This window comes from Rhizomucor pusillus (genome assembly GCF_041956525.1).
Source record: "Rhizomucor pusillus strain CBS 183.67 unplaced genomic scaffold VTP01scaffold_1, whole genome shotgun sequence".
In the NCBI taxonomy this organism is placed as follows: Eukaryota; Fungi; Mucoromycota; class Mucoromycetes; order Mucorales; family Lichtheimiaceae; genus Rhizomucor; species Rhizomucor pusillus.
This window is the reverse complement of record NW_027192143.1, coordinates 1,248,205-1,271,813: the sequence shown is the minus strand read 5'-3', so window position 1 is coordinate 1,271,813 and position 23,609 is coordinate 1,248,205. Positions and strand designations below refer to the sequence as shown.

The following is a 23,609-nucleotide window of genomic DNA, read 5'->3' as shown; positions in this document are numbered from 1 at the left end:
TAATATTCGTATCACTCTTCAAGCTTTGTCCCTATCCATTCGTTTAAAGCCCCACCGTTCCTTTTCTTTCTTTTCAATCAACAACGTATTATGTCCAGCAAAGCATCACGAGCCGCGACATCGCGCCCGCTTAAGAACATGGCATTTTTCGACGATGATGACAGTGACGATGAGATTGATACTATAACATACGATGATGCAAGCAGCGCCGTCAAGTCTATCGAAGGCTCGATGGATAGCCGTATGAAAGCTGATACATTTGCCTTGGCCGAGTTTCTGGCGACCACTAGCCCGGAAGAGTTTGCAAAACCTTCCAAACAGCAGCAACAGCAGTTTCAGCGCGCGTCCAAGTTGATTAGCAAACTGCGCAAACGAACAGCAAAAGCACAGCAGCAACGATCCGACAGTGCTTCCATTAGAAGCGGACACACTAGCATAAGCTCTCAGCCAGGCTCAAAGCCAAAGCATATTCCTTTGCCAGAATATCACCCACCTGAGCCTATCCACGTTGAACATCCGCGAACTCCAAATGCTCTTCGTGACTCGGGAGTATACAGCGAGACGTCGGAAAAGGACATTCCGCCACCACCTGTGCCGCCCGTTCCCGCACAATCCTTCCACGACCTAGAGTTTCCCATGCCACCTTCTGTGCCAGCCAAGTCGCAAGCTCGTCAACCACGTCGTCCGGCGCCGCTACCAGCAGCCGTGGCTTCGGCAGCTATCGCAGTCGCCACGTCCGATAGGTCGCCGTCCTTGCGGTCCATCCCGGCTGCTGCACTCAAAAGACGATCTATTGTTAGAGCACGCAACGCCGAGGTGCAAACGGAAGCAACAGAAACGACAAAGGCTTCTCGATGTCCTCACTGCCGACAATGTATCAATTCCAATGATAAGGATGATGAGCGCCGCTTATCGTGCCCACCTGCTCTGGCGCCTGGGGAATTGTTGCAGAGAACAGCACCAACGTCGGAGGAAACAAAGATGCTAATGGCTATGATCGAAAAGTTACAAATGCAGCTAGCGGAAGAGCAGCAATCGCGAAAGAAATTGGAGCTGGCCATGTCAAAACATCAGCAAGCACAGCAAAAGGCAGAGCAAGTCGCTCAAGAACGGAATCGATGGAAGGGTGATTGTCTCTGGCTTCAGGACCGCATTGCATTGCTGCCAGAGTAAAATCGATAATTACATATTGTTCTTTCATCTTTCCGATTTTTATTCTTCTCTCCTTTTGTATTCCATTAGCTTACTAGTAGTATCATCTTATTACGTATTCTGTGTCTTGTTCTGTCCTGTCCATTCCTTTGTCTCGTACACCAAATAACTAAATTACTCTTCTGTTACTGTATTTGCATTGGGCTCTTGATCCCTGGATAAAGGGTGTATGCAGCACGTATCTATTCACGGAGCCAACAGGGGTCAAGCGGGCAAGGATCGAGATATATCTTTAGTAAATAACGGATATGAATCATGCTAAAAATCACATATTTTGCTAGATACACGATTCATCCCTTTAGCACTTCAAGGAGAGTCCCAAATGTAGCTGTTCTGCATGGAACAATGGTGTTTCAGGCTATACCAAGGCTGATATCATCGTGAAGACGCACCGTACTTTAGACGTAACGGATACGTTACCCCTGCACTTCGGATTATAAAAGAGTTAAGGGGCTTATGTGCCGTTTTCTGGATATTCGTAAAAATGCAAGGAAACCAAAGATCCAACACGCAACGCTCATCGCGCCAGCCCCCAACTTACTCCATGGGCACAAGCATTGCTCCGTCTGAACAATATGAAGAAAGAACCGATTTCGATGTCAGTCAATTTGAGCAGCCAGACACTTCGGCTGACAGACAAGGACGCTCGGATATGCCCCGAAACCTTGGTGGTCAAGAGCACCAGTTCGAGACACTGAACGCCAGTTACGGCAATTCCGACATTAGCGAACCTCAACGAGGCGGAGACCTGAACGATTTCAGAGGAGATCCGATGAAAGCAGATAGCTATGGCAAGGGCCAAGCGCAGGATAACAGCGGAACTCCCATCGAGAGATGGAGGCGTGACATTTAAAGATCACACTAATTTCGAATAAAATTTTCCTTCTGTGTGTGCGTATGTGTGCCAAACGTGATACTCCCGACCGTCCGAACGTCTATCACCAACGGGCTGTATCACTGCTGTTCTTGGCGACGTGATATTCTTAGTTACGAGATAGACGCGATTGCTTCGGAGACCAAATGGACTTGCTCTCGTGAACAAAGTCTTCACTTCCAATATTATGCTTAATATATAGCATTTTGTGCTTTCAATGTTGGACAAGTCTCAATACACACATTTCATATTTTGGGTAGGCAAGACGATCTCGGGGAGGGCGGGGCCCTACGTTTAATGCAGCAATGTTATTGGCAGAGCCTTAATGAGCGTGCAGTCGGTCCCTCAAAACCATGGTAACTCAAAGTTCTAAATTGGGGCATTGGAAGGAGTTGCCAGGTCGAGAACTTGATCCGTCTCTAACCACTGGCCACAGACACTGGAGAACAAAGAGAAATCAGAGAAGAAAAAAAAAAGTACAAGGAAGAATCTTCAGATAATATTGTCGTAGAAGTCTGTTCGAAGGAACTGTATCAGAACGTAGGATAGCTTGTTATCGATTCGATCTCCACTTTGATTCTTTGCAACTTGGTTCATCTCCTATTTTTTTCCCTTGTGTTTCTCAAGGCAATCTTGTTCTTTTTTACTCGTTTTCTTCCCTCCCAGCAATCTAAACAGTTCGGGTCCTGGACCTCTCAATTTCTTTCTTTCTTGTTTCCTTTTGGCTCTCTTTCTCTCTTCTTTCAACCCCCTACCTTTGGCCTAAAGAACCTATTCCCTTCATTTCCGTTATATTTCTGAGCGCCCTTTGAAGCTCATGAAAACATCACTTGCCTTCCTCCTCCTTGGCCTCTGGTCGGCCACCCTCAGCCATGCTTACTTCTACGTACCCAACCTTATGAATGCCTTGCCTTTCAAAGGCGGCATGTCATACGCTCAGTCTGGCAACTCTCTCATTTTGTTCGGCGGTGAAAACGCAACAACCACGTATACCAATGATCTTTACCAGCTTACGCAGACATCAACCGGCTATTCCTGGCAAGTTCTTCCGCAGACGAACCCGCCTCCCGGTGTTATCTACGGCCAGGCGATGGTGTCCAACACAGGTGGAACCTTCCTCCTGATGGGTGGTGCCTCCCAGACTACTGCCAACCAAATTCTGCCTCTTCAGATGTATTCGTACAACATGCAGACCCACCAATGGAGCGCCTGGCAAGGAAACAGCAACACGACCGCGAGCAATGTCCCTCAAAACCGCCAGTTGTTCAGTGCGACGTACGATAACAGCAGCACCATCTACATTTACGGCGGTGCCTTGAACGGCTCCATGATCTATCCCGACTTTTATGCTCTGGATACTAGCACTATGCAGTTTACCGCGCTGCCTAACCCGGGCGTGCCACGTTATGGACACACTGCTTCTCTCTTGAGGTATGATGCATTTCCTAAAATAACCGCACGTGTGTCGAGGAAAAATTTATTGACCCATAATCCTTGTGCTCCCCGACGGAAAAACAAAATTATGTAGCAATGGCAAACTGGTCGTTATTGGTGGTGTTGTCTGGTCGGCTGGTGAAAATGGTGCTGCTACCAGCAGCTTGGCTTCTATGGGCACTGTTGCCGTCTACGATACCAACACCAAGACCTGGAAGGATCAACCAGTTTCTGCCGCCAACGGTCAGCTCCCTTCATCCCGATCATCTCACTCCGCCGTCGTCAGTATGTATCTGAACTTATCTGTGATTGTTATACTATGCAGCAGATGTCCCTAACCGTCTGTTCTTGTAGCTTCTGACGACAAAATTATTATTTTTGGAGGTTCGTGCGACTTTTTTTACTGTGCCTGTTGTTTGTAAACATTGACTTTTCCTTATTTAGGCGACAACGGTGCCGTTATGCGTGCGCGCCAATATTTGAATGCTATCGCTATTTTGGACACTAATACCTGGACCTGGAGTGTACCTACCGCCGATGGCATTCCTCCTTCCCGTCGCTCTTACGCCGTCGCTGGTCTCTTGGATGGCTCTCACGTCACCGTTGCATTTGGTAAGTCAACATATCAACCGCATTGTTGTCATGACTTTCATTAATTCCAAGAATAGGCGAGGCTCTCAACACTTACTACAATGATATCAACACTTTCAGCATCAGTGACTCTGCTTGGCTCCAGTCTTTTGATTCTGATGACTCGAGCTCCGGCTCTGGTGTTTCCGCTGGCCTGATTGCTGGTGTTACTGTTGCTGCAGTTGTCTTGTTCGCCATTATCTTGTTCCTTCTCTGGCGCTTCCAGTCTTACATTCGATGGCTCGTTGTTCGCATCCACCATGATATTTGGAAGCCTCGGTAAGCTCGGCTATCTGTCTTGCTTTTGGATATCAGCTACTCACATATTATTGATCGCAGTACCGGTGAACCTCTCTGGGCTGAAACTGCTCGCATCGTCTGCCAGGTCTTCCTGCTGTTTATCTTCGTCATGTTCCTTGTGTTTGTTATCCGTCAGGCAATTAACAGCCCTAATGTTACACAACGGATTGAAGAGGCTGCAGCGGAGGTTGATGTTCCCGGTAAGCGAAGCATTATCCTGCCCACCTCCTTTAGAACATGAGCTTATCGAAATCTGGTGTTAGACGTTCGTTTCTGCTTCGACGGTTTCCCATCGTATCCTGCAAACGATATTCGCACCCCTGGTGTCGTGTGCACAACCGACACCGGCTATTCGTGCAGCAATTATATCCAGACGCTCAATATGAGTATATTCCAGCCCACGTTTGCTGACAACCTCGGCGCAGTCAACTGCTTCTTGTTCCGCAGCGATAAATACTTCAAAATGACTTCCACATCTGGTGCCAACAACGGCTCTCGTTTGTTGTTCACTTTATTTGGTGATCAGTCTGTTAGTTACGGCCGTGTCCATGTTTCCGTCTACCCTAAGGAGATGGATCCTAACGTTAAGGTGTACAATATTAACGACGATGTCCCCGTTATCATGTCCGACTTTGACGTCCAAAACTGGATGAACGGTGAACGCAACGACATCCAAGCGACCAACGTATACACTATCGAGCCCTTCACCTACAGCGCCTTGAGCTACGAACTGGTCGATCACCGCTATCTCCAATCCGTCGGATGGAACTATGTCGGTTTTGCACCCATCACCAATTCCACTCCTGAAGTCGAGACCAACTTTAGACAGGAGGCACCTAATCCCAACTACACCGCCGGCCACTCTGATCTCGGCTTCATTGCTATCTATCCTCAGGAGTTTGCTACCTTCACCGACCGCGAAGTTAAGATGTACACTCTTTTGAACGCCCTCGGTTTCGTTGGTGGTATCTTTGGTTTGCTTGTCGCTCTTCAAGCCTGGATGTTTGGTTTCCGTCCTCGATCTCCTTGGGGCGTCGTGCACCGCTGGTCGGTTGGTGATATGAAGCGATCTTTGCTGCGTGGTCTCCAGAGCAACTTTAAGACAACGGAGTCTTCAATTCCTCTTGTCAACCCACTGCATCCTCGCTTCAGCATGAACAACGTCAATGACCTTGGCTATGAGTCCGATGGTCAACGTATTTCTCGCGTTGAAGAACGTATGCAGATCCTGGAGATGCTGTTCAAGTCTTACTACGTCGATGACGAGATCTTCCGATCTCTCGAGGCTGCCAACAAGACAGCACCGTTGTCTCCTACCGCTGGAGGTGGACCATTATTCCGCAACGAGAAGGATATCGAGCTTCAGCGAAGCCAGACAGGCGGTTTCTCGCACATGTTTAACAACCACCGCCAAAGCGTATCAAGCACGGTCAGCGATACTCAATCGCACCAGCGTTTAAATCAGTAGAAACAAGAGAGTAAGCCCCTCCTTGTTTTATTCCGTTCTCTCTATCTTTGTACTTTTCTCTTTACTTTCATGATAAAACCGCGTTGTGCACACATTCTTCCACACTCACACATTTACATTAAATATAATCCTCATTATTTCTATTTCTATACCTTTTTTTCCCTCTAAAGTTCAGTTTCTTTCTTTTTTCACTTTTTTGATCATTCCCAAGACAAAGAAAAAATGACATTGTCAGCTGTTAGAAGTCGTCAGCAACAAATTGCGGCAGAACTCGCTTCGCATAAAACGAGAGACCTGTTCCTCACCTACACTGGCGCAAATGCGTGGCCAAAGAAGAGACCAGGCCAAGAATGCTATCGTATACTTGTACTCGATTCGTCATTCAATCCACCTACACGCGCCCACCATGGTCTCTTGACCACTGCCATTCAGCAATACCCTCCTGACTTCTTCAACGGGCATCTCTTGCTCTTTGCGATGCGCAATGTTGACAAGCAATTATCTGGTGCGTCCGTTTTGCAGCGCGTCCAAATGATGGAGATTGTTGCACGGCAACAACCAAACACTGCCGTTGCTGTTACTCAGTATGGTCGCTTTATTGATAAAGCGCAATGTTTGCAGCAATGGATTCAGGAGCCTGCCGAGCTGTACTTTATCGTTGGATATGACACGATCACACGGCTTTTAGACCAAAGTTACTACGACGTACCTGTACAGCAGGCTCTCGACCCGTTTTTCCAATCTTGCCGACTTGTATGTGCTGACCGACCTGGCTTCGATCCGGACCAAGTGATGGCCCAGTTTTGGACTAGTTCGATCATTCAACGGTACCAATCTGCTATTCAGCGCATTCAGTTCTCTGACGACAGCTTAGCTACGTTATCGAGTACGCGCGCAAGAAACGCAAGCGACAGCGCAGAGCTGGATACAATTGTAGATCCAGAAATTGCCGCTTTCATACGAGCAGAAAAACTGTATATTTAAATCATTAAATTAATGTACATTACGTCTTTATATGAAAACAGAAAGAAAAAACTGCAAAAAGGCTCTAAATTTTCTTGCTCTTTTGTTGAACAGGCTTGCCAGCTGACGCAGCAGCGGCGGCGGCTTGCTTCTTGCCCTTGTAAGTTATGCGGTAAAAGTTGATGAATAGGAAGAGGTAGGAGGTAAGGATGGCGCAACCGAACCAAGCAGCGCCTTCGCCACCGTAGCAGGTACCAAAGTTGGGAAGATGAGGAGCGTACTTGTCGGCGTAGAAGGTGTAGGTGCAGCTGTAGATCACAACAAGATCAATGACGAACTGGATGATCTGCATGGTTGTGAGATACTTCTTCCACCAGATGCGAGCGCCGCCAGCAGTGCGGAAGTAGTAGTAGTACATGAAGACATGAACAGTCAAATTCAGAGTGATGGGGACCCATGACTATTAAAATCACGTGAATTCAACGTTAATCGCGATTTTCTCTGTGTACTCTGACAACATATCTCTTTGACTCAATACTTACGACAGTAGTTCTACCAACAAGCTGGGTGTAGCACAAAACCATAGTCATGCTGTGATGGAAGACATGTAAGAATTCTGATACACGTTAGTTAGTAAACCTGTTTTCCATCATTACAGGTGGATAGTCCCTCGTTCTTACCCAGCTTCTTCTTCTTGACAACCAAAAATACAGTATCAATCAATTCCCAGTACTTGACGAGATAATTGAGGTAGTACAACAATTCGTGCTTCTCAGTCCACGCGTCCTTGGAACAGATAGTCCAGTAGAGGCCGTGGCGGGCCAACTGAGGAACAAGCTGTTCAATAAGGAGAAGCAAAAGTGCAAGAGACACGATCGTCAACAAAAAGTTGTGGACACGGAAAAGGAATTGAGGCTTCAATGGTTGGGAATCGCGAAGCAAGTACTGAGTGCCAAAGATGACCACAAGGTACGTGATGCAGCTCACGACCACTAGACATAAGTAACAAACATGAGTATTTTCTAAACTTCTGAACCCATTCAATTGCACAGAGTGCCTACCTTCGGATATTGTTGAAAACGGCGTGACCCCCTCAACAAATGCGAACTTTGAGGCGGATTGGCCGGTTACAGCAGTGTACAGCTGGTCAAAATAGTCATAGAGATAGACACCAAAGGGTCTATCGATGCTGAAACTGAGGTTTGACATCCGAAGGGCAAGAGCTGGGGGAACGGGTGATTGCAAGGCAAAAGAAAGCGAAAGAGAGAAGGAAGCACGCACAAAAAATTTGTGAATTTTGTGCTGGGCGTCAAAGTGGTCCGTCCGGGAGTACTCACAGCATTTTTTTCCTTTCCCTTCAGTCTTCGTAACACGTTGACAGCAGAACTCTAACGTCTTTAATCTGCATTCGAACACCTCTGTCTTTTTCACGTGCTTTTTAATCATGTTTGTAGGCTCCCCAAGTTGATGATGCATTATGTATGGACTGCAAATTGTTAGCACTGCTTTTTCGAGTATCCCTCCGCCGTGCACTTGAATTTTTCCCTTTTTCATCATTCAGGAACAAAACCTGCAGAAATCCGCCTGAAACTGAAACTCAGCCGGATAAACTGCTTTTCCATCTTGACACCACGAAGATGTATCCAAACAGGACGTTAACTAAAGTTTCCTAGAGAAAGTATACTAGTGAGATAATATCACGGAAATAAATAAATATTCCGTATTATGGTGATTAGGATAGTCCTTGATGTTCTAAAAGATGGTTTCCATCGTAGGCCGGCTGGAAGTCGTTCGATCCGCGCTCTGAAGAAGCAGTTGCAGTCATCCAAAGTTAGGAATCTTTCAAACAATGTAATAGGACATTGTGATTAGAATATACGGACTCTTATTAAGCACAGTTTTAAACCCTATGATAAGCATCTGAATGGTACAACTCATTGCTGCCAGTCCGAATATCCGTGCATCCTGTCGCTGCGTATCTGTATGTGATCGATGACTGCATTTTTATTTGCCATGCTATGCTCTGGGCAAAATAAATTCATTGCAAGCTCTTTATATGCGTCAACATATCTTATTACAACGTTCTTCCAAGATTTTCCTCGAAGAACTACTTGTCTGGATCAACATGTCTGACATGACCGTCGTTACTACATAGAATACCGAGTTTGATTGCCAAAAATGTCGACAGAATTTCCCTGCTCACTTCAAACGTATGAAAGACCAACAATGTAAAGTACTAACAGAGCTCAAATATAATATGTAGTTTACTTGTCTTGCCTTCAAGATCGAGAAGCTTTGAACCTGCCATATCTTCGTGTCTGCTTGATAGCAATGGCATGAAACAGACATCATCATTGCATATTAACGCGGAGCTTATCCTTTGCTCTCTGAACTTGCAGCCAGTAACAATGTCTGCCTCTACATCAGTGCTTTCCTATATTCTTTCCTTTTGCTTTATAAAGCTCCTTGATGGTTTCCACTAGCAGAGAACAAAGGACGAATAATGTTCACCTTGCGCAAAAGGTCGATTACCGCCTGCCAGCCAAAGTTGTGTAAGGCATTTTTCTTCTTGCATTCACTCTTCTTTTATCGCCGACACTACACATCTCCTTTTAGGCTCTCATTTTCCACGGTCTATGTGAAAAGATCAGCCGCACTTGACGGTCTTTGGATTCCTCTCTTCACGTATGGTAGTTGCGTATCTGATAACGATATTCTCTACCCCCTAGAAGATACTATCACTGACAACTTCTTATTCAGGGCCATTTCGTATCCCCTGAAGGTCTTCAGAGGATACAAGAAGTATCCTGTCGTGGTCTGATTACTCGTGTAGAAAAGGAGAACTTCACGTCGCTCATCAAATTGACGTTCCTTTTCACGACTTTTTGCGAAGCTTGGCCGGAGAGTGCTTGATGATTACCAGGAACAGCATGGCCGAGCCTGTAATCTAGCGAGCAGCGGGATTCCTCACAAAAGATACACAAATATGATCCTTGGATTTTGCATTTACTGCTGCTATCCACAAACTGGAGTCAGATCTTCTTAAGCAATAGATTACACAATGTTCTCGCGAAATTATAAGCATTTCTCTTAGAAATCTTGAGTCCATCAAATCTCTGAAGCAATAGTTCCATCGGCTGTTCCAAATTTGCGGAAGGATCCGCATCAATGTACACTAAAGCAACTTTGTTATGTTCGTCCTTAACGGTCCACGGATAGATAATACTTGTTTTACATACGCTTCCAAGTTGCTCTTACGATCTTTTTCAAATGTACTGTTTGCCCGTCTTTGAGCCGTAGAAATTCGGTACCTAATTGCTTTGCACCAATCGAGGCACTCTGATGTTCCTTGGCTCCATGGCTTGCAGAAGTGGTAATTTTCCACAATTGGGAATCGTCGACTTCCACTGACCGACGAAATCAATCTCTGGAAAGATTGTACACGCAGTTTTAAATTAATTCCATTGTGTAAAACTCTGTTATTGTAGAAATGAAATCAGATAATGCAATAAGCGTTTCATGCTCGATCGCACGAAAAAGGGAACTAAAGTCTTCCTCAGATCCGAACAAAGATTTTGTATCCGCAGATTGGTCTGGATTAGGAAGCTATATACTAAGTATTTCATCTGATGAAGAAAACGTTCTATTGTACACTTGAGTCTAAAATCGGGTTAACGTGTGTGTTCCAGGATATATTCAAGAGAGTATCTAGGTCTTATAAAAGATTAGATTATTAAAGTGCAAACTGCTTGCTAAGTGTGAAGGGAAATCACGCGTTCCTGTATCTTGCGAGAGAACATTACGATTGGATGGTTAAATATATACTGCCGATTTTAAAATGGTACGAACATAAACGCGAGACAAACCTTGTCAAGTTTGAAGCTCACTTTTCACCCATTCAAAACACTGCTACTGAGATCAGATTCCGTGTTACGTGTATTTTTCCGTTTCCATGGACTTCATGACAAACTAGCGTGTTTTTCTCTTCGCAGAAAGATCCGACCGATTTAACTCCGTGGACGTTAGAAAGTTTCGAACAGCAAACCTGAGAGATATTCGCGAGTTGCTGAAGATAGTATTTTATGTGGACCCATGGCAATTCTCTCGCTGCAACACCGCGGAAAGAAATAAAAAAAGCCGCATGCGTTCCAGACTTTGTCATGAGGCAGTCTTCAGGATGCTGCAGCTAGGTGGCAGTAGCATCGAACGGAAGTGGACAGGGTTGGCTTGAAGGGGGACCCGAATCTGTTTGGGATGCGCGATTTGAGGCGTGTTTTGATGTTGCGGTATCGTATCTGATAATCGATAACCCGGAAGCGTCCATGCGTCGTTTTAGGCGATGGACTGGGCGGAAAATGTTGCTCGTCGTCGGGATAGTCACGTGTAGTGAGCGAAATAGACAAAATTTTTTCTCGTTCCGTCATCAATCCGCAAGGGCTTTTTGCACCTTTTTTTTTCTCTTCTCTTCAAGGCTACCCGCAGAATCTGCGCTTTCCCTCTCTTTTCTACTTAATCTAACCCATTTGCTGGAGTACGGCCTCTTTCGTATACTTCCAGCAAGCACCAGTACAGCGTTTTCTCTTCCCAAGCTTTAACACCCTTCTCCAGCGGACCCCCTCCGTCCGTTGCGTCGCCCATCACGACTTCAGAAACCAAACTCGTAGCTAGCTTATTCAACCGGCGGGGCTTCCCTCCTTGGCTTGCCTGAGTTGCCTATATATCTCTTGTTTTCTGCCTATAGACTCACTTGTACTCTCCATTAATTATTGACCACTCTCGGGCACTTGCAGCCTTCGTCGTTTTCTCGCCTACCACACTCAATTGTTTACGATGCACACCGAACTCGAATCTCTCGTCTTGAACCACCAAACCGGCGACAACATGCCTTTGCCGTTGAAGCTCTCCAAGTTTCCATCTTCCACTGTGACGGATCGTCCAGTCATCAACAACACATCCATCAAGAACGTCATCAAGCAAAAACTCGAATTGTACTCTTCCCTCAAGTGGGAATCTGATCAAGAAAATGCTTTCTTTGTCTGTGACTTGGGTGAAGTCTATCGCCAGCATCTTCGTTGGAAGTCGCAATTGCCGCGCATTGAACCTTTCTTTGGTAAGTCGTAAAGATTAGACACTCTTCGTTGATATTTTGTCTAATATACGCTTGCTCATCGATAGCGGTCAAGTCCAATCCTGATCCCCTGGTCGTCGAGCTTCTTGCATCGCTCGGCTTGGGATTTGATTGTGCAAGCAAATCCGAAATCCAACAAGTGCTCAACTTGGGTGTGGATCCCAGTCGTATCATCTATGCCAATCCTTGCAAGCAAGCGTCTTTTGTACGTTTCTCTCGTCAGCAACGCGTTGCGAAGATGACGTTTGACAATGCGGAGGAATTGCACAAGATTAAGAGACTCTATCCTGATGCAGAACTCGTGCTCCGCATCCTGACTGATGACTCAAAGTCTCTTTGCCAGCTTGGCCTCAAGTTTGGTGCTCCGATGCACACCGTTGAATCTCTCTTGCAAACTGCCAAGGATCTCGAATTGAACGTTATTGGCGTCAGTTTCCATGTTGGAAGCGGTTGCCTTGACGAACACGCTTTCTCTGACGCCGTGTTGCGCGCTCGCAAGGCCTTTGATATCGGTGAAGCCTTGGGCTTCAAGTTTTCCCTCTTGGATGTCGGTGGAGGTTTCCCTGGTGCGGATGTGCAAGATGGCATTACGTTTGAAAAAGTGGCTGCTGTTCTCCGTCCTGCTGTGGATGCTCTCTTCCCGCCAGAAGTTCGCGTCATTGCCGAGCCTGGACGTTACTACGTTGCCTCTGCCTTTACTATCTGCACCAGTGTGGTGGGTCGTCGCACTGTGATGCCCGACCCCGAGGACAATGAGGGATCCGAACCAAAATACATGTGTAAGTTACACCCTCCATTTTCTGCTGCATGAAACGAGATGTTGACATATAGTTTCGGTTTCTTTATAGACTATGTCAATGATGGCATGTATGGATCTTTCAATTGCATCTTGTTTGACCATCAAGTTGTGTATCCCAAAGGTATGTATTTTGATCAGAGTCTTTTTGGAATGGCTTTTATTGATTCGATTTTCGAACGTAGTCTTGTCCAAGAACGGATCATTTTTGTATGGCGAGAAAGTCGACGAGGCTCATTTCGGCTGCAGTGTCTGGGGCCCTACATGTGATTCCATTGATTGTTTGGCAAAGGAAATCCGATTGCCTCTGTTGGAAGACGGCGATTGGCTTTATTGGGAAAACATGGGCGCGTATACTATCTGTGCCGCCTCGCAATTCAATGGCTTCAAACGCTCCGAAGTTCTCTATACGAACACTTACTGCTAGCTTTCTTTTCTTTCCTGATATATCGATTTAATAATAAACATGTTCACTTTGCAACCAGAGAATGATTGGATATGGGCAGGGGTTTGCTTCGTGACAAAATCAACAGTGCACAGACCATTCATGTCACTCGCGCGTCTGACATTTTTCATGCGAGTGTACTTCTTTAATCCCACGTTATGCAGGGACGAAACAGCAACAAGAGGGATACCACCGCTCGCAAATCATTACCAAGCCGTTGTACGCTTGCTCCTTGGGAACCTGCTCAGCCGCCTGGATATCAGCGCTTGCCGCAAGTCCCAGAGTATGCAGAACAAGTAATAAAACTTATTGAAATTCTACGATACATACCAGCTTTACTGACAAGGAGTCATTCTCGCTTTCTTTGAACTGTAGGCCAGCTTCTCAGAATCGCCAACGGAAATGCCACGCGATGGGCAACTGATTGACATTGACAACGGCGATGGCGACAGTGAAGGCGGTGATACCAACGTACAACCATACTCTGATGTGGACGATACAACCGCGGATAATTCAAGCGAATCCTCAGTTGAAGAGGATGTGTGTTTCCCGACGCCTACGACAGATTCATACCGAGACGGTATCGATTACGACTCTCTAGACGTTGCTATCAAGCAAGGGGAGCTGGGGACCCAATTCAGACAGTCATCAACTGGCCACCGGTACAGCTTCTACGGTGATCGCATAAAACATTTAGAGCAGCACCCAATGACTGCAAAGCGACGGATCACACTCTATTCTGTCGTAGAGCCCACTTCCATCCACGGTAGTTCTTTTGCTGATATACGAAGCAATAACAAGGCTCTGGGTGGTTTGATGAAAAAGGGAAACTTCTGGCTCGATATTGAGTCTCCCACCGAGGCTGAAATGAGAATGCTCAGTACGGTATGGAGATAATATTATTTTTTCATCCAACATTGTGACGAAGTTACTTACAACTGCTGGGTATGTCGTCTTCCTCTGTCTATACGTATGTAGGCTTTCCGGATACATCCGCTGACAAGCGAAGATATCAGCATGGAAGAGCAAAGTGAGAAATGTGAAGTTTTCAAGAACTACTACTTTATTTGTTTCCGCAGTTTTGAGCAGGACCGATCGTCCGTTAATTATCTGCAGCCGCTAGCCATCTACATTATCGTTTTGCGCGAAGGTGTCTTGTCGGTAAGATGCTAGAAACCACCTTATACACGGCGTTTATTATGATACTAATCTTTCGACAGTTCCATTTTCGACCCATGCCACACCCACACAACGTTCGTAAACGTATCAAGCAAGTCAAAGATTATATCCATGTGACGCCTGGTATGTATTTGCTGGACTAGAGACTGTAAAATGTCTGGCGACGCTAACTGTAATATCCTCCCAAAGATTGGATTTGCTACGCAATCTTGGACGATATTACAGATTCGTTTGCACCGCTTATTCGAGAAATCGAGTTTGAGGTTGATTCCATCGACGAATTAGTCCTGATTTTGAAAGAGTCTGAGCAGTCGGATATGCTGAGAAGAATCGGGTACTGTCGAAAACGGATGATGAGTCTGTTACGTTTACTCGTGGGCAAAGTGGACGTTGTCAAGACGCTCGTGAAACGGGGTGAAACGAAACCCGAAGGAGATACTCGACCAGCACTTAGCAACGAAGTATCTCTTTATCTGGGCGACGTCCAGGGTATGTATATACACCTCGTTTCATCAAACCATTCTTTCATATCATTGCTCATTATTTTTTTCCTTATAGATCACATCCTGACGATGCTGCAAGCTTTAAACCACTATGAAAAGATATCGTCTCGTTCCCACTCGAATTATCTAGCTCAGATATCCATCGAAATGACGCAGACAAACAATGAAATGAACGACGTCCTATCAAAGCTGACAGCGCTTGGTAGCGTTCTAGTACCCATGAATCTCGTGACAGGTTTGTGGGGCATGAACGTGCTGGTACCAGGTCAACATCAGGTAAGCTCAACTATCCAGTTAAAATCACTCGGAGAAGCTGAATCACGCCTGTCTTTGTTTGCAGGACGACCTGACATGGTTTATGAGCATTACCGTTTCAATCCTTATCTTTTGCATACTATCCTCTTTATTGATGAAGTATTACCATATCCTGTAGATTTGTATTCAACTCTAGTATACAATGTTTGCTTTTATTCACGTGTGGATATAATGAAGAAGTAAAGCGTTTTTTTTACATGGCTATGCTAATAGCTAGTGTTATTAGTGAATTCTTTTTTCTTACATCGGTAGACAACCCACATTCAGTAAGCTTAAAAACCGTTGACGGGCTCAGGAGGAACAGCGACGGAAATAGGAAGAGGAGGTATCTGGCCACCTTCACGGATACCATACAAGCGAAGGCGCTTCAAACCACCATCTAAGCGAGTGAAAGGTCAGTATAGCTGCAAACAGCCATCGAGTCTAGTTCTGAGGCTTACCAGGGATGATGGTAATCTTGGCGTGGCTGAAGACCTTATCGGTGTGAGGAAGGTCAAAGTAGAAGAGACCGTGAGGACCGACCGGGCAGGGTTCAATCAAAGTGGTCCACTGGGCGTCGTCGCCAGGGACCTCGGCATCGCTTGTAGTAGCCTCCAACTTGATACGGTTAGGATAGTTACCCTTGTAGTGGGAAGTATCGACCTCGGCCTTCAAAAGATGGCCCTTGTCTCCAAGCTTGATAAGGACATGGTCGCTGTGGCCGGGAGTGCGAGATCGCTTGGTTTCCCAGCCATCACCCATGTGCTTTCCGCGTCCAGGAAGAAGAATGTTGCTGCCGGGAGTGTAGTGCTCGTTGCTGGTATAGACGGCACGACCGCCATTGCCTGCGAAAGCCAGATCGACGACTTCTCTATTGTTTTGTTCCCGTCCGTCAGTCAGTCAGAGTGAAATAATATAATTTTTGGGACGATGTTGTTTAGTATACTCACGACTTATCGTTGGGCCAAATAGGGTGGATGTTACCGTAGACACGGAAGCGAGCAATGCCACCGTCAGGGATATTGTTAATGCGCACATGTGTGAACATCTGAGTTTCCTTTTCGAGAACGAACACATTGTGGCACGAAGGAGGCAGGTCGACCTTGGGCAAGATCTCGGTCCATTGCACGTCCTTGGCTTGCACATCGCCTTCAGGGCAGAAAGCACCTTCGACGGAAGCAGCGGGAGCTTGGTTGCCGGTGAAGTAGCTGGTGTCGATATCGAAACCGCGGATCGAGCCTGCGAAACCAAGCTTGATAATGCACCTAGAAAACAACGCAAGCATTACTATTGCATACTCTTGCTGCTTGCATTATCTTTGCATACCAGTCATAGTTAGGGTTGTGACGCTTGGTTTCCCAGCCGTCCATCCAGGCACCGGTATCTAAATGCACATACGATCTTGTTAGGACCTACGTACATTATACACATTTTGTTTTCCTTTGACGATACTTGCCAACGAACTTGCCAGGAGCATGGATCGGAGGAGCAGGGTTGATCATGTTGATAGCAGGTGCAAAGAACTCATCAGTCACAGCGACGATGGAGCTGCCAAGAGCAGAGCTGGCAATATCTATACACTGCTTGTAAGTGCATATGTTCACGCAGTTGTCTCACGCCTGCTGAAAAAACCTACCAGTCAACTTGGCGAGAGGGGAGGAGGCGAGTTGTTCATATTCAATGCGCTTGTAGGTGGCCATCGGGGAAAAAAGAGCAGGTGTTTGTGTACTGAGCTTATCGGACACCCATTGCCTTCTTTTATATTTAGCGGGCATGCTACAATCAGTATTCGCGGAGCTCCGACAGGACTTGAATATACCTTGGGTACTTCTTGACGTCGGCACCTGACGCCGAGTGTTCGGGCCTTCCCCAGTTTCCTTTTCATGTGGGGGTGGTGCTGCGTCACTTTGGAGCATCTTGGATCCATCCCCTGTGGCACGGACCCATTTTGTGAAATGGAGGAGCTGCACCTAACAGCTCGGCATATCATACTCTTTTGTTGATCCGACCTCCCCGGTTTCGCAAGTACGACCTTGCCGCTGGGTACTTTCGCACGCTACTTTCACATTCTTCTGCAAGATAATGAATCTTTATCTCTTTTTCTGCTTCCGTTTCTTTCTATCTCTCTCCACCCCCAACCTCACAAGCCAAGCACACGCTCTCCTTCTACTAAGATATCCCTCTGTTTCCAACGTTATTCCACGAGGCATACTGCTACAGCGCCTTTCAATCGCAGTCGATTGTAAGCAAGAGCTAATAAGCTCTTGCTGTAAACGTTGACATATCAGTGAGCAAAGGCTAGGTTGCAATCCATCCACGTCACATTGGTATTGAGTTCAGCCCGTATAGATATAAATGGCAATAACCTCGCAAAAACAATCATTTGAATCGATTTATTCTGTTGTGTGGATTGAAATTATCAGGATATTTGTGTAATACTTTGAGATAGCGACGTTTGTGCGAGAAAGACAAGTGAAATAAGATCGGCCCGTCGATCGGTGCATCAGCTTGACTTCAGAGTAGCCTTATGCAACAGATCCAATGAGAAAGCGAGCTTGTCAAGATCACCTGTTTGCTGGCTCGCGTGGGGGCGGCCATTTCCTTATTTTTTGCTTCTTATATAACCCTTCGCTTTCTTCCCTTGTTTTTCCCTTTCTCTCTGTTTCACTGTTACCTAGTTCTACATAAGAAGGTGCGCGGCGAGTGTTTCCCGTCTTTGCAATCGTTGCTGTGGCAATCAGTGCTCATTCCATCCCTTCTCTCAAGATCTCGACACTTTATTGTCCGAATACAACAAAACATTCCTTTACACATCTTTTTCCGTCGTCTTCTTTTATTTTTTATCCAGACCATGAATCCAAGGCACTGCTCAGTTATTGTCCTGGGTGGCTCACCGGACGAGATAGACCTGCTAAGTGAAGCTTACGGCGATGGTAATTAGATGTCGCCAATTCCCACCTGTGGAAATTGTTACTCAAAGGCCCCATTGTAACCCTATTTAGTTTTCTCTGCGTCAAGCACCTCGGACGCTCTAATGCATCTTGAGAACAGCAAAAACTACTCATGGAAGCTCTTCTTAATCGACGCTGAAAATATGAACCGGAATATTAATCAGGAATTGAGACTCAAAGAATGCCTCAAATTTCTGCAAACAGTACGCGAGAAAATAGAAGATCAGGCAATCCTTAGCACTGTACCCGTCGGTAAGCAATAACCCCCAAAATTTTTTATCTCCTTTGTTGGCAGTTATTTTCTAAGAAACGCTAGTTTTTTCCACCTATGATGGGCCTGACTTTATGCTCGATTGTCTATCACATGGAGCGGCCGATTACATTTTAAAACCTCTGCGAGCACAGAGTATCAAAACTCTCTTTTTGGCAAGTTTAAACATAAAAAACTAAAGATAGCCAGAATCATTTAACGACTGCATTGCAGAATGTATATAGATACCGCCATCAGAACGTCAGAGCCATGAAGAGGTCTCAAATAAGGTCATATACAGATCCTGGTCGCTCAACACCTCCCCCTGAAGGGCGGGTTTGGCAGGACTTTAGAGATAAACTCAAAGGAGTTTTCATGACAGAAACTTGGTAACACATAACTTGCCACATGCTAAATCCGAAATTGTGGACTGAAACGACTGGTTCTACAGGCTGCAAGATACAGTTTTCAATTACTTGGCACCTAAGCCCACGGTAGAGCCGTCTATACTGCATGACTTGACCAGGCATGAGCATCACATGCACGAAATGTCACTCAAAGAAGATTTGCATTGACCATTATTCTTAGTAGTGACAGGATCAAGTACTTGAAATCACGCATATGTAGCTGGGACTTTTTACCGATCGAAATGGATGAAAACGAGTTAGCTCAGTGTGTTTGCATGATCTTTGAACAAATTCTGAGCCATCCTGATCTGGAAAGTTTTCGTGTTCCCAAAGGTAAAGCCACGTGGGGTCTACGTTGGACAATTATGCTAAGTTTGGGAGAAATCAGATGATCTGCATGCGTTCGTGCTTGACATTTTCAATTCATATCACAACAATAATCCATATCACAACTTTCGACATGCCGTTGATGTATTGCAATCAACTTACTACTTTTTATGCAAGATGGGCCTGATTACCCCATTGGATCCTGGAGTACACGCTGCGTTTTCTGCCACCCGTGGCGGTACAGGTTACGCTTGCTACTCATCATCGGACGATGTAGCGCAAAGCGAAATGAAAGAACTCCTTCGACCCATTGATATCCTGGCGCTCATGATGGCATGCATCGGTCATGACGTTGGACATCCGGGTGTGACAAATATGTTTATGGTAGCTGCATACTTGTCTGTCACAATCAACGCGGTCATATGGTCTAAACATGAGTTACACCTTAGATCAATTCAGGCACCCCGTTGGCAATCCTTTACAATGACCGATCTGTCTTGGAAAGCTATCATTCCATGGCCTTTTTCCATCTGCTAAGCAAGAGTTGCTTTAAGCAACTGACAGATGTTAAACATGCTTGTAAGTGGAGCGGATTCATGAGCGTAAATCAATCAAGCCATATCCTCATGCATATTTCGTTTTAATCAGCTTTCCGAAAACTGATCATCAACAGCATCCTGGCAACGGATATGGGAATGCATGATGAATACGTGCAGCAACTGATAGATCAATCCAATCGTTTACATCGGCACGACATTGACTTTAACGACGAGGTCACGCGCAGCCACGAACGGTTCTTGATTTGTGGAGCCATAATAAAGTGCGCTGATATAAGCAACTGCGTAAGTTAGCGCTTGATTGCAATTGGTCCATTCAAATAGCAACTGAGGGCAATATTTTTTGATAGGCACGTCCTTTCCCGGTTGCTAAACGCTGGGCCGAGATCCTTGCAGAGGAGTTTGCACGCCAAGGCGATTTGGAGAAAGAACTCGATCTGGACGTTATGCCCATCAATGAACGAGGCAAAATATGCCTCGATGAGTTCCAATTGACATTCAAGAGAAAAGTAGCCGTCAAGCTTTTCGTTGCTATTGGCAAAGTACTTCCAGGTACGTTATCGGTGTACTTGGTCATCACAATGCATGCCGCTAAATAATTTGCTGCAGAAATGCAATTCTGTATGGATTTTATCCAAGAAAACATTAAGATTTGGGAAGATCAGAAATCAAGAAGAGAAACAGGAGGCGAGGGTGCAAAATGCGTACCTGTACCAGCCAAGCAGGCCGCCCGATTTGTCAACTGCCAACAGCCCTACGTGGATGACGAGGAGGAGAGCCATCGTGTCGAAAATAGTGACCGCAACGACAGCAACGATTACGAGGAAGGCATGGCTAGCTGTCCCTTCGTCTTATCTCCCAACACCGTCGAGCCTCTGCATTCCAGTCCCAAGTCTATCGCTGGAAAAGCACGCAATATTCGCCCTGTGGGTTGTCAATGTTGCATTCAATAACAAGAAACGGACATGTAAAAGCAACGACACCAACTGATATTATCCTTTTTCAACCCAATATACACACGTATACAAATGCGCACGTATACACAATACATACGCACACGCCATACACAAGCACACAATACATGCACTCTCCTCTTTTCTTAAATATCCCATATGCTTATCACCCGTTTTGTACTATAGATAACGTTCCCGTTCCAATTTGGCTACAGAGCATACAAAAGTTCAGAAAAAAACTAATAGAGATGCTCGGTGCAAGTCAAAGCGTTGTATTTTTGTACAAAGATGTGCCTTTTTGCTTTTTCTCTAACTTAGTGAGAGTCGTCGTGCAAATCAAAGCTATGCGAAAATGAAGCGATGAGCTTTTTTTGAGATCGATGGATATTCGTAAAGCGTGCAATGCTTACCGTTTCAACAGGCTGTCAATCTTGTCAGAGGTGTAGCCTGCATCGATGATGCTACGTGCTTCTTGGACCTTGCCGAAAACGTTGAAAAGCAAGAGACCGACAATCTTCTTGTCACGGACATAGAAAACGAGACCCTTGCCAAACTTTACACGCGGAGGTGAGTTTGGATATAAACGATCGATTTTAGCATTCCTTTTTTTACCTTTTCGTCCTGGAAAGGTGCCTTGGCAGCAACTGCCTTTGCAACCTCGCCGGTGGTGGAAGCGCCAGGGGCAGCACGAGGGCTCTCTGCTTCAGCGCCTGCGCTAGCAGCAGGAGTGTCCTGAGCAGTGGCCTTGGCCCACACACTGACAGTAGACAATTGAGAGTCTACAAGACCAATGGCTTCGTAACCTACACGATATTGTTACTAGGAACCCTTTCACTTTGCAAGTTCATGCTTATAAGTTACCGATTTCAGGACCAAGATCGGACCTAGTAATTAGAGTATCAATACACTGCTACTGCTTCCTTGATTCCCAGTGCTCAACAGTACTTACCAGAACATGGACTGATGCTTGTATGGTTTGGCGGCGCCAACCATGTTCTCGCCAGCATGACGACCGCTCAATACAGCGCTGAATAATGATAGCAGCAAGATTGAATATGCGTGTGCAATACTACTTCAACTGGAACATAACTCTTGGACTTACTGGTCGTGGTGTTCGATGCGACGACGGCCGAGCTGTACGTCATGGAAGGATACCATGTCACCAGCAGCGAAGACGTCTGTGCGGGCTTCCAATTCGGCATTGACAACAACGCCGGCACGCTTCTCATCAATCTCCAAGCCTGCTTCTCTTGCAAGATCGACGCGAGGTTCGATACCAATAGCAACGATGACGTGGTCGACAGGGAGTGTTTCGTCATTATCCAAAGCCAAGATGACCTTGTTGTCCTCACCAGCGGTGACCGACTTGATCTTGCTGTTGGTCTTGACATCAACGCCAACTAGTAAAGAAATAGTTTACGATCAACAGCCTTATCGTGACTGTCATGACCTTTCAAAATCCTTACGCTTCTTTACGCGGGAAGTGGTCCACTTTGTAAGGTATGAGGGGAATACGTTGGCCATGTTGCCCTCTATCAGATGGTGAGGACATCGCTATCAAATAATAGTGTGCATGACGCTCACCTTCGGGGAACACCTGAGTGACCTTGATGTTCTCCTTTTCGGCTATCAGTCATTTTCAGTCAGTATTTGAAGGCGCCTACACTGGGATAAAGAAATTTTCATCCTTTACCTCGCTTAGCGAGAGCAACAGCCAACTCGGATCCCAAGAAACCGCCACCGACTACGGCAATGTGGGCACCATTCTTGGCGATCTTGTCAAGTTTCTTAAAGTCCTCGATAGTTCGATAGGTGGATACGTTTGCAACATTAGCAGCTTGAGGAAGCAACTTGGGCTCGCCACCAGTTGCAAGCAAGACCTAATATATAATATAGACTCTTGTTCTAGTCGCGATGCTATGTTGTGAAAGTTACCGCTAACAACTATACCTTGTTGTAATAAATGACGCTGCCGTCAGCCAAGGTGACAGTGTGGTCCTCAACATTGAGGCGGGCGACCTTGTTGTTTAGAAGCAACTTGATCTTGGAGGTTTGCAAGTCGGAGCCGGAGGCATCCGTGATGAGCTCGTATTCAGAAATGTCCTGATAGATAGTGCTGATAACGAATGTAAGAAAGCATATTAGATTAGGATTCTAATCACAGGCACATTTATATCGACTTGATTCTATCAACATACTTGCGCCCGGTACCCTGCCACTACATTGCGGTTTAGTTAGTACTGGCCGTTTGACCATATATCAAAACCTTTGCTACTTACGTCCTTGAATACCAGCGTGTTGGCAACATTGGGGTCCTCAGAGAACCAAAGCTCCTTGGACAAAGGCGGTCTATCAAGTAAATTCATGTCAGTTCTGGTTTATACAGTACAATATATAGTTGCTATCTACCTCATGTAAGGTGCGTAGCCTTCATCACCGATGATAATCACCTGCGGGGCGTCATTCATTAGTTTTAATAGGTCCCCTTCCATGTCCACTCAAATTTTCGTCAAAAGCAAACATACATTGGCATTGGGCTCCTTTTCCTTGATAGCCTGGGCAGCAGCGAATGAAGCGGTACCTGCACCAATAAGCACGTAAGGCTTCTGAATTTTGGGAGACTCAGGAACAGCAGTTGCGGTGGCAGGCTGCTCGGGTGCGGCTGCACTGGGTTCAGCGACGTGCTCGACAGCTGGCTTGGCCTTTTTCGGTGGAGGAGAAGTCAATTTGAAGAGCAAAGGACCAAAGACGATCAGTGAACCAATGAACCAAGGAGTGTTGCTAGACGGCTTGGGCTGTACGTGGGCAGTTGCATAGGAACGTGCAGGCGAGATTCTGACAGGCACAGTTCCTCCTAAGCGAGCCGAGCGAACGGCAGACGCGCGCAACAAGTTCAACGCCATTACTGCAGAGGGACGTGGGCGAAGGTTCGTAAAAG

At 45.9% G+C, this 23,609-nt stretch overlaps 11 protein-coding genes across 11 annotated transcripts; 7 read left to right on the top strand and 4 right to left on the bottom strand.

Moving 5' to 3' along the window:
- Positions 1-90: 90 nt before the first annotated feature.
- Positions 91-1,173, top strand: VTP01DRAFT_560 (uncharacterized protein; the record flags this gene model as incomplete). The annotated part of the gene is made up of 1 exon (XM_069384410.1): positions 91-1,173. The coding sequence occupies one exon, from the start codon at positions 91-93 to the stop codon at positions 1,171-1,173; it is 1,083 nt and encodes a 360-aa protein (XP_069244980.1).
- Positions 1,174-1,756: 583 nt separating this feature from the next.
- Positions 1,757-2,065, top strand: VTP01DRAFT_559 (uncharacterized protein; the record flags this gene model as incomplete). Its single annotated transcript, XM_069384398.1, has 1 exon — positions 1,757-2,065. The coding sequence occupies one exon, from the start codon at positions 1,757-1,759 to the stop codon at positions 2,063-2,065; it is 309 nt and encodes a 102-aa protein (XP_069244979.1).
- Positions 2,066-2,903: 838 nt separating this feature from the next.
- Positions 2,904-5,918, top strand: VTP01DRAFT_558 (uncharacterized protein; the record flags this gene model as incomplete). Its single annotated transcript, XM_069384387.1, has 7 exons — positions 2,904-3,517; positions 3,615-3,805; positions 3,875-3,904; positions 3,965-4,132; positions 4,189-4,429; positions 4,490-4,650; positions 4,714-5,918. 7 exons carry the CDS (start codon positions 2,904-2,906, stop codon positions 5,916-5,918), a joined length of 2,610 nt encoding a protein of 869 aa, XP_069244978.1.
- A 222-nt stretch (positions 5,919-6,140) lies between these two features.
- VTP01DRAFT_557 (uncharacterized protein) lies at positions 6,141-6,902 on the top strand (the record flags this gene model as incomplete). Its single annotated transcript, XM_069384376.1, has 1 exon — positions 6,141-6,902. One exon carries the CDS (start codon positions 6,141-6,143, stop codon positions 6,900-6,902), a length of 762 nt encoding a protein of 253 aa, XP_069244977.1.
- A 64-nt stretch (positions 6,903-6,966) lies between these two features.
- Positions 6,967-8,090, bottom strand: VTP01DRAFT_556 (uncharacterized protein; the record flags this gene model as incomplete). The annotated part of the gene is made up of 4 exons (XM_069384365.1): positions 6,967-7,341; positions 7,424-7,497; positions 7,562-7,873; positions 7,943-8,090. The coding sequence occupies 4 exons, from the start codon at positions 8,088-8,090 to the stop codon at positions 6,967-6,969; spliced, it is 909 nt and encodes a 302-aa protein (XP_069244976.1).
- Positions 8,091-11,053: 2,963 nt separating this feature from the next.
- On the bottom strand, positions 11,054-11,305 carry VTP01DRAFT_555 (uncharacterized protein; the record flags this gene model as incomplete). The annotated part of the gene is made up of 1 exon (XM_069384354.1): positions 11,054-11,305. One exon carries the CDS (start codon positions 11,303-11,305, stop codon positions 11,054-11,056), a length of 252 nt encoding a protein of 83 aa, XP_069244975.1.
- A 406-nt stretch (positions 11,306-11,711) lies between these two features.
- VTP01DRAFT_554 (uncharacterized protein) lies at positions 11,712-13,232 on the top strand (the record flags this gene model as incomplete). Its single annotated transcript, XM_069384343.1, has 4 exons — positions 11,712-11,991; positions 12,057-12,788; positions 12,858-12,929; positions 12,991-13,232. 4 exons carry the CDS (start codon positions 11,712-11,714, stop codon positions 13,230-13,232), a joined length of 1,326 nt encoding a protein of 441 aa, XP_069244974.1.
- A 176-nt stretch (positions 13,233-13,408) lies between these two features.
- VTP01DRAFT_553 (uncharacterized protein) lies at positions 13,409-15,365 on the top strand (the record flags this gene model as incomplete). Its single annotated transcript, XM_069384332.1, has 7 exons — positions 13,409-13,546; positions 13,626-14,135; positions 14,229-14,411; positions 14,471-14,552; positions 14,619-14,918; positions 14,988-15,208; positions 15,273-15,365. The coding sequence occupies 7 exons, from the start codon at positions 13,409-13,411 to the stop codon at positions 15,363-15,365; spliced, it is 1,527 nt and encodes a 508-aa protein (XP_069244973.1).
- Positions 15,366-15,519: 154 nt separating this feature from the next.
- VTP01DRAFT_552 (uncharacterized protein) lies at positions 15,520-16,926 on the bottom strand (the record flags this gene model as incomplete). Its single annotated transcript, XM_069384321.1, has 6 exons — positions 15,520-15,626; positions 15,688-16,097; positions 16,177-16,491; positions 16,553-16,610; positions 16,683-16,799; positions 16,863-16,926. 6 exons carry the CDS (start codon positions 16,924-16,926, stop codon positions 15,520-15,522), a joined length of 1,071 nt encoding a protein of 356 aa, XP_069244972.1.
- Positions 16,927-18,077: 1,151 nt separating this feature from the next.
- On the top strand, positions 18,078-20,671 carry VTP01DRAFT_551 (uncharacterized protein; the record flags this gene model as incomplete). The annotated part of the gene is made up of 11 exons (XM_069384310.1): positions 18,078-18,159; positions 18,229-18,429; positions 18,494-18,603; positions 18,662-18,816; positions 18,879-18,953; positions 19,016-19,167; positions 19,223-19,545; positions 19,611-19,740; positions 19,810-20,003; positions 20,069-20,270; positions 20,328-20,671. The coding sequence occupies 11 exons, from the start codon at positions 18,078-18,080 to the stop codon at positions 20,669-20,671; spliced, it is 1,968 nt and encodes a 655-aa protein (XP_069244971.1).
- Positions 20,672-20,985: 314 nt separating this feature from the next.
- Positions 20,986-23,574, bottom strand: VTP01DRAFT_550 (uncharacterized protein; the record flags this gene model as incomplete). The annotated part of the gene is made up of 14 exons (XM_069384299.1): positions 20,986-21,013; positions 21,082-21,224; positions 21,284-21,474; positions 21,533-21,555; positions 21,621-21,698; positions 21,774-22,071; positions 22,138-22,203; positions 22,256-22,297; positions 22,365-22,551; positions 22,622-22,787; positions 22,870-22,889; positions 22,951-23,020; positions 23,081-23,121; positions 23,197-23,574. The coding sequence occupies 14 exons, from the start codon at positions 23,572-23,574 to the stop codon at positions 20,986-20,988; spliced, it is 1,731 nt and encodes a 576-aa protein (XP_069244970.1).
- Positions 23,575-23,609: the final 35 nt, after the last annotated feature.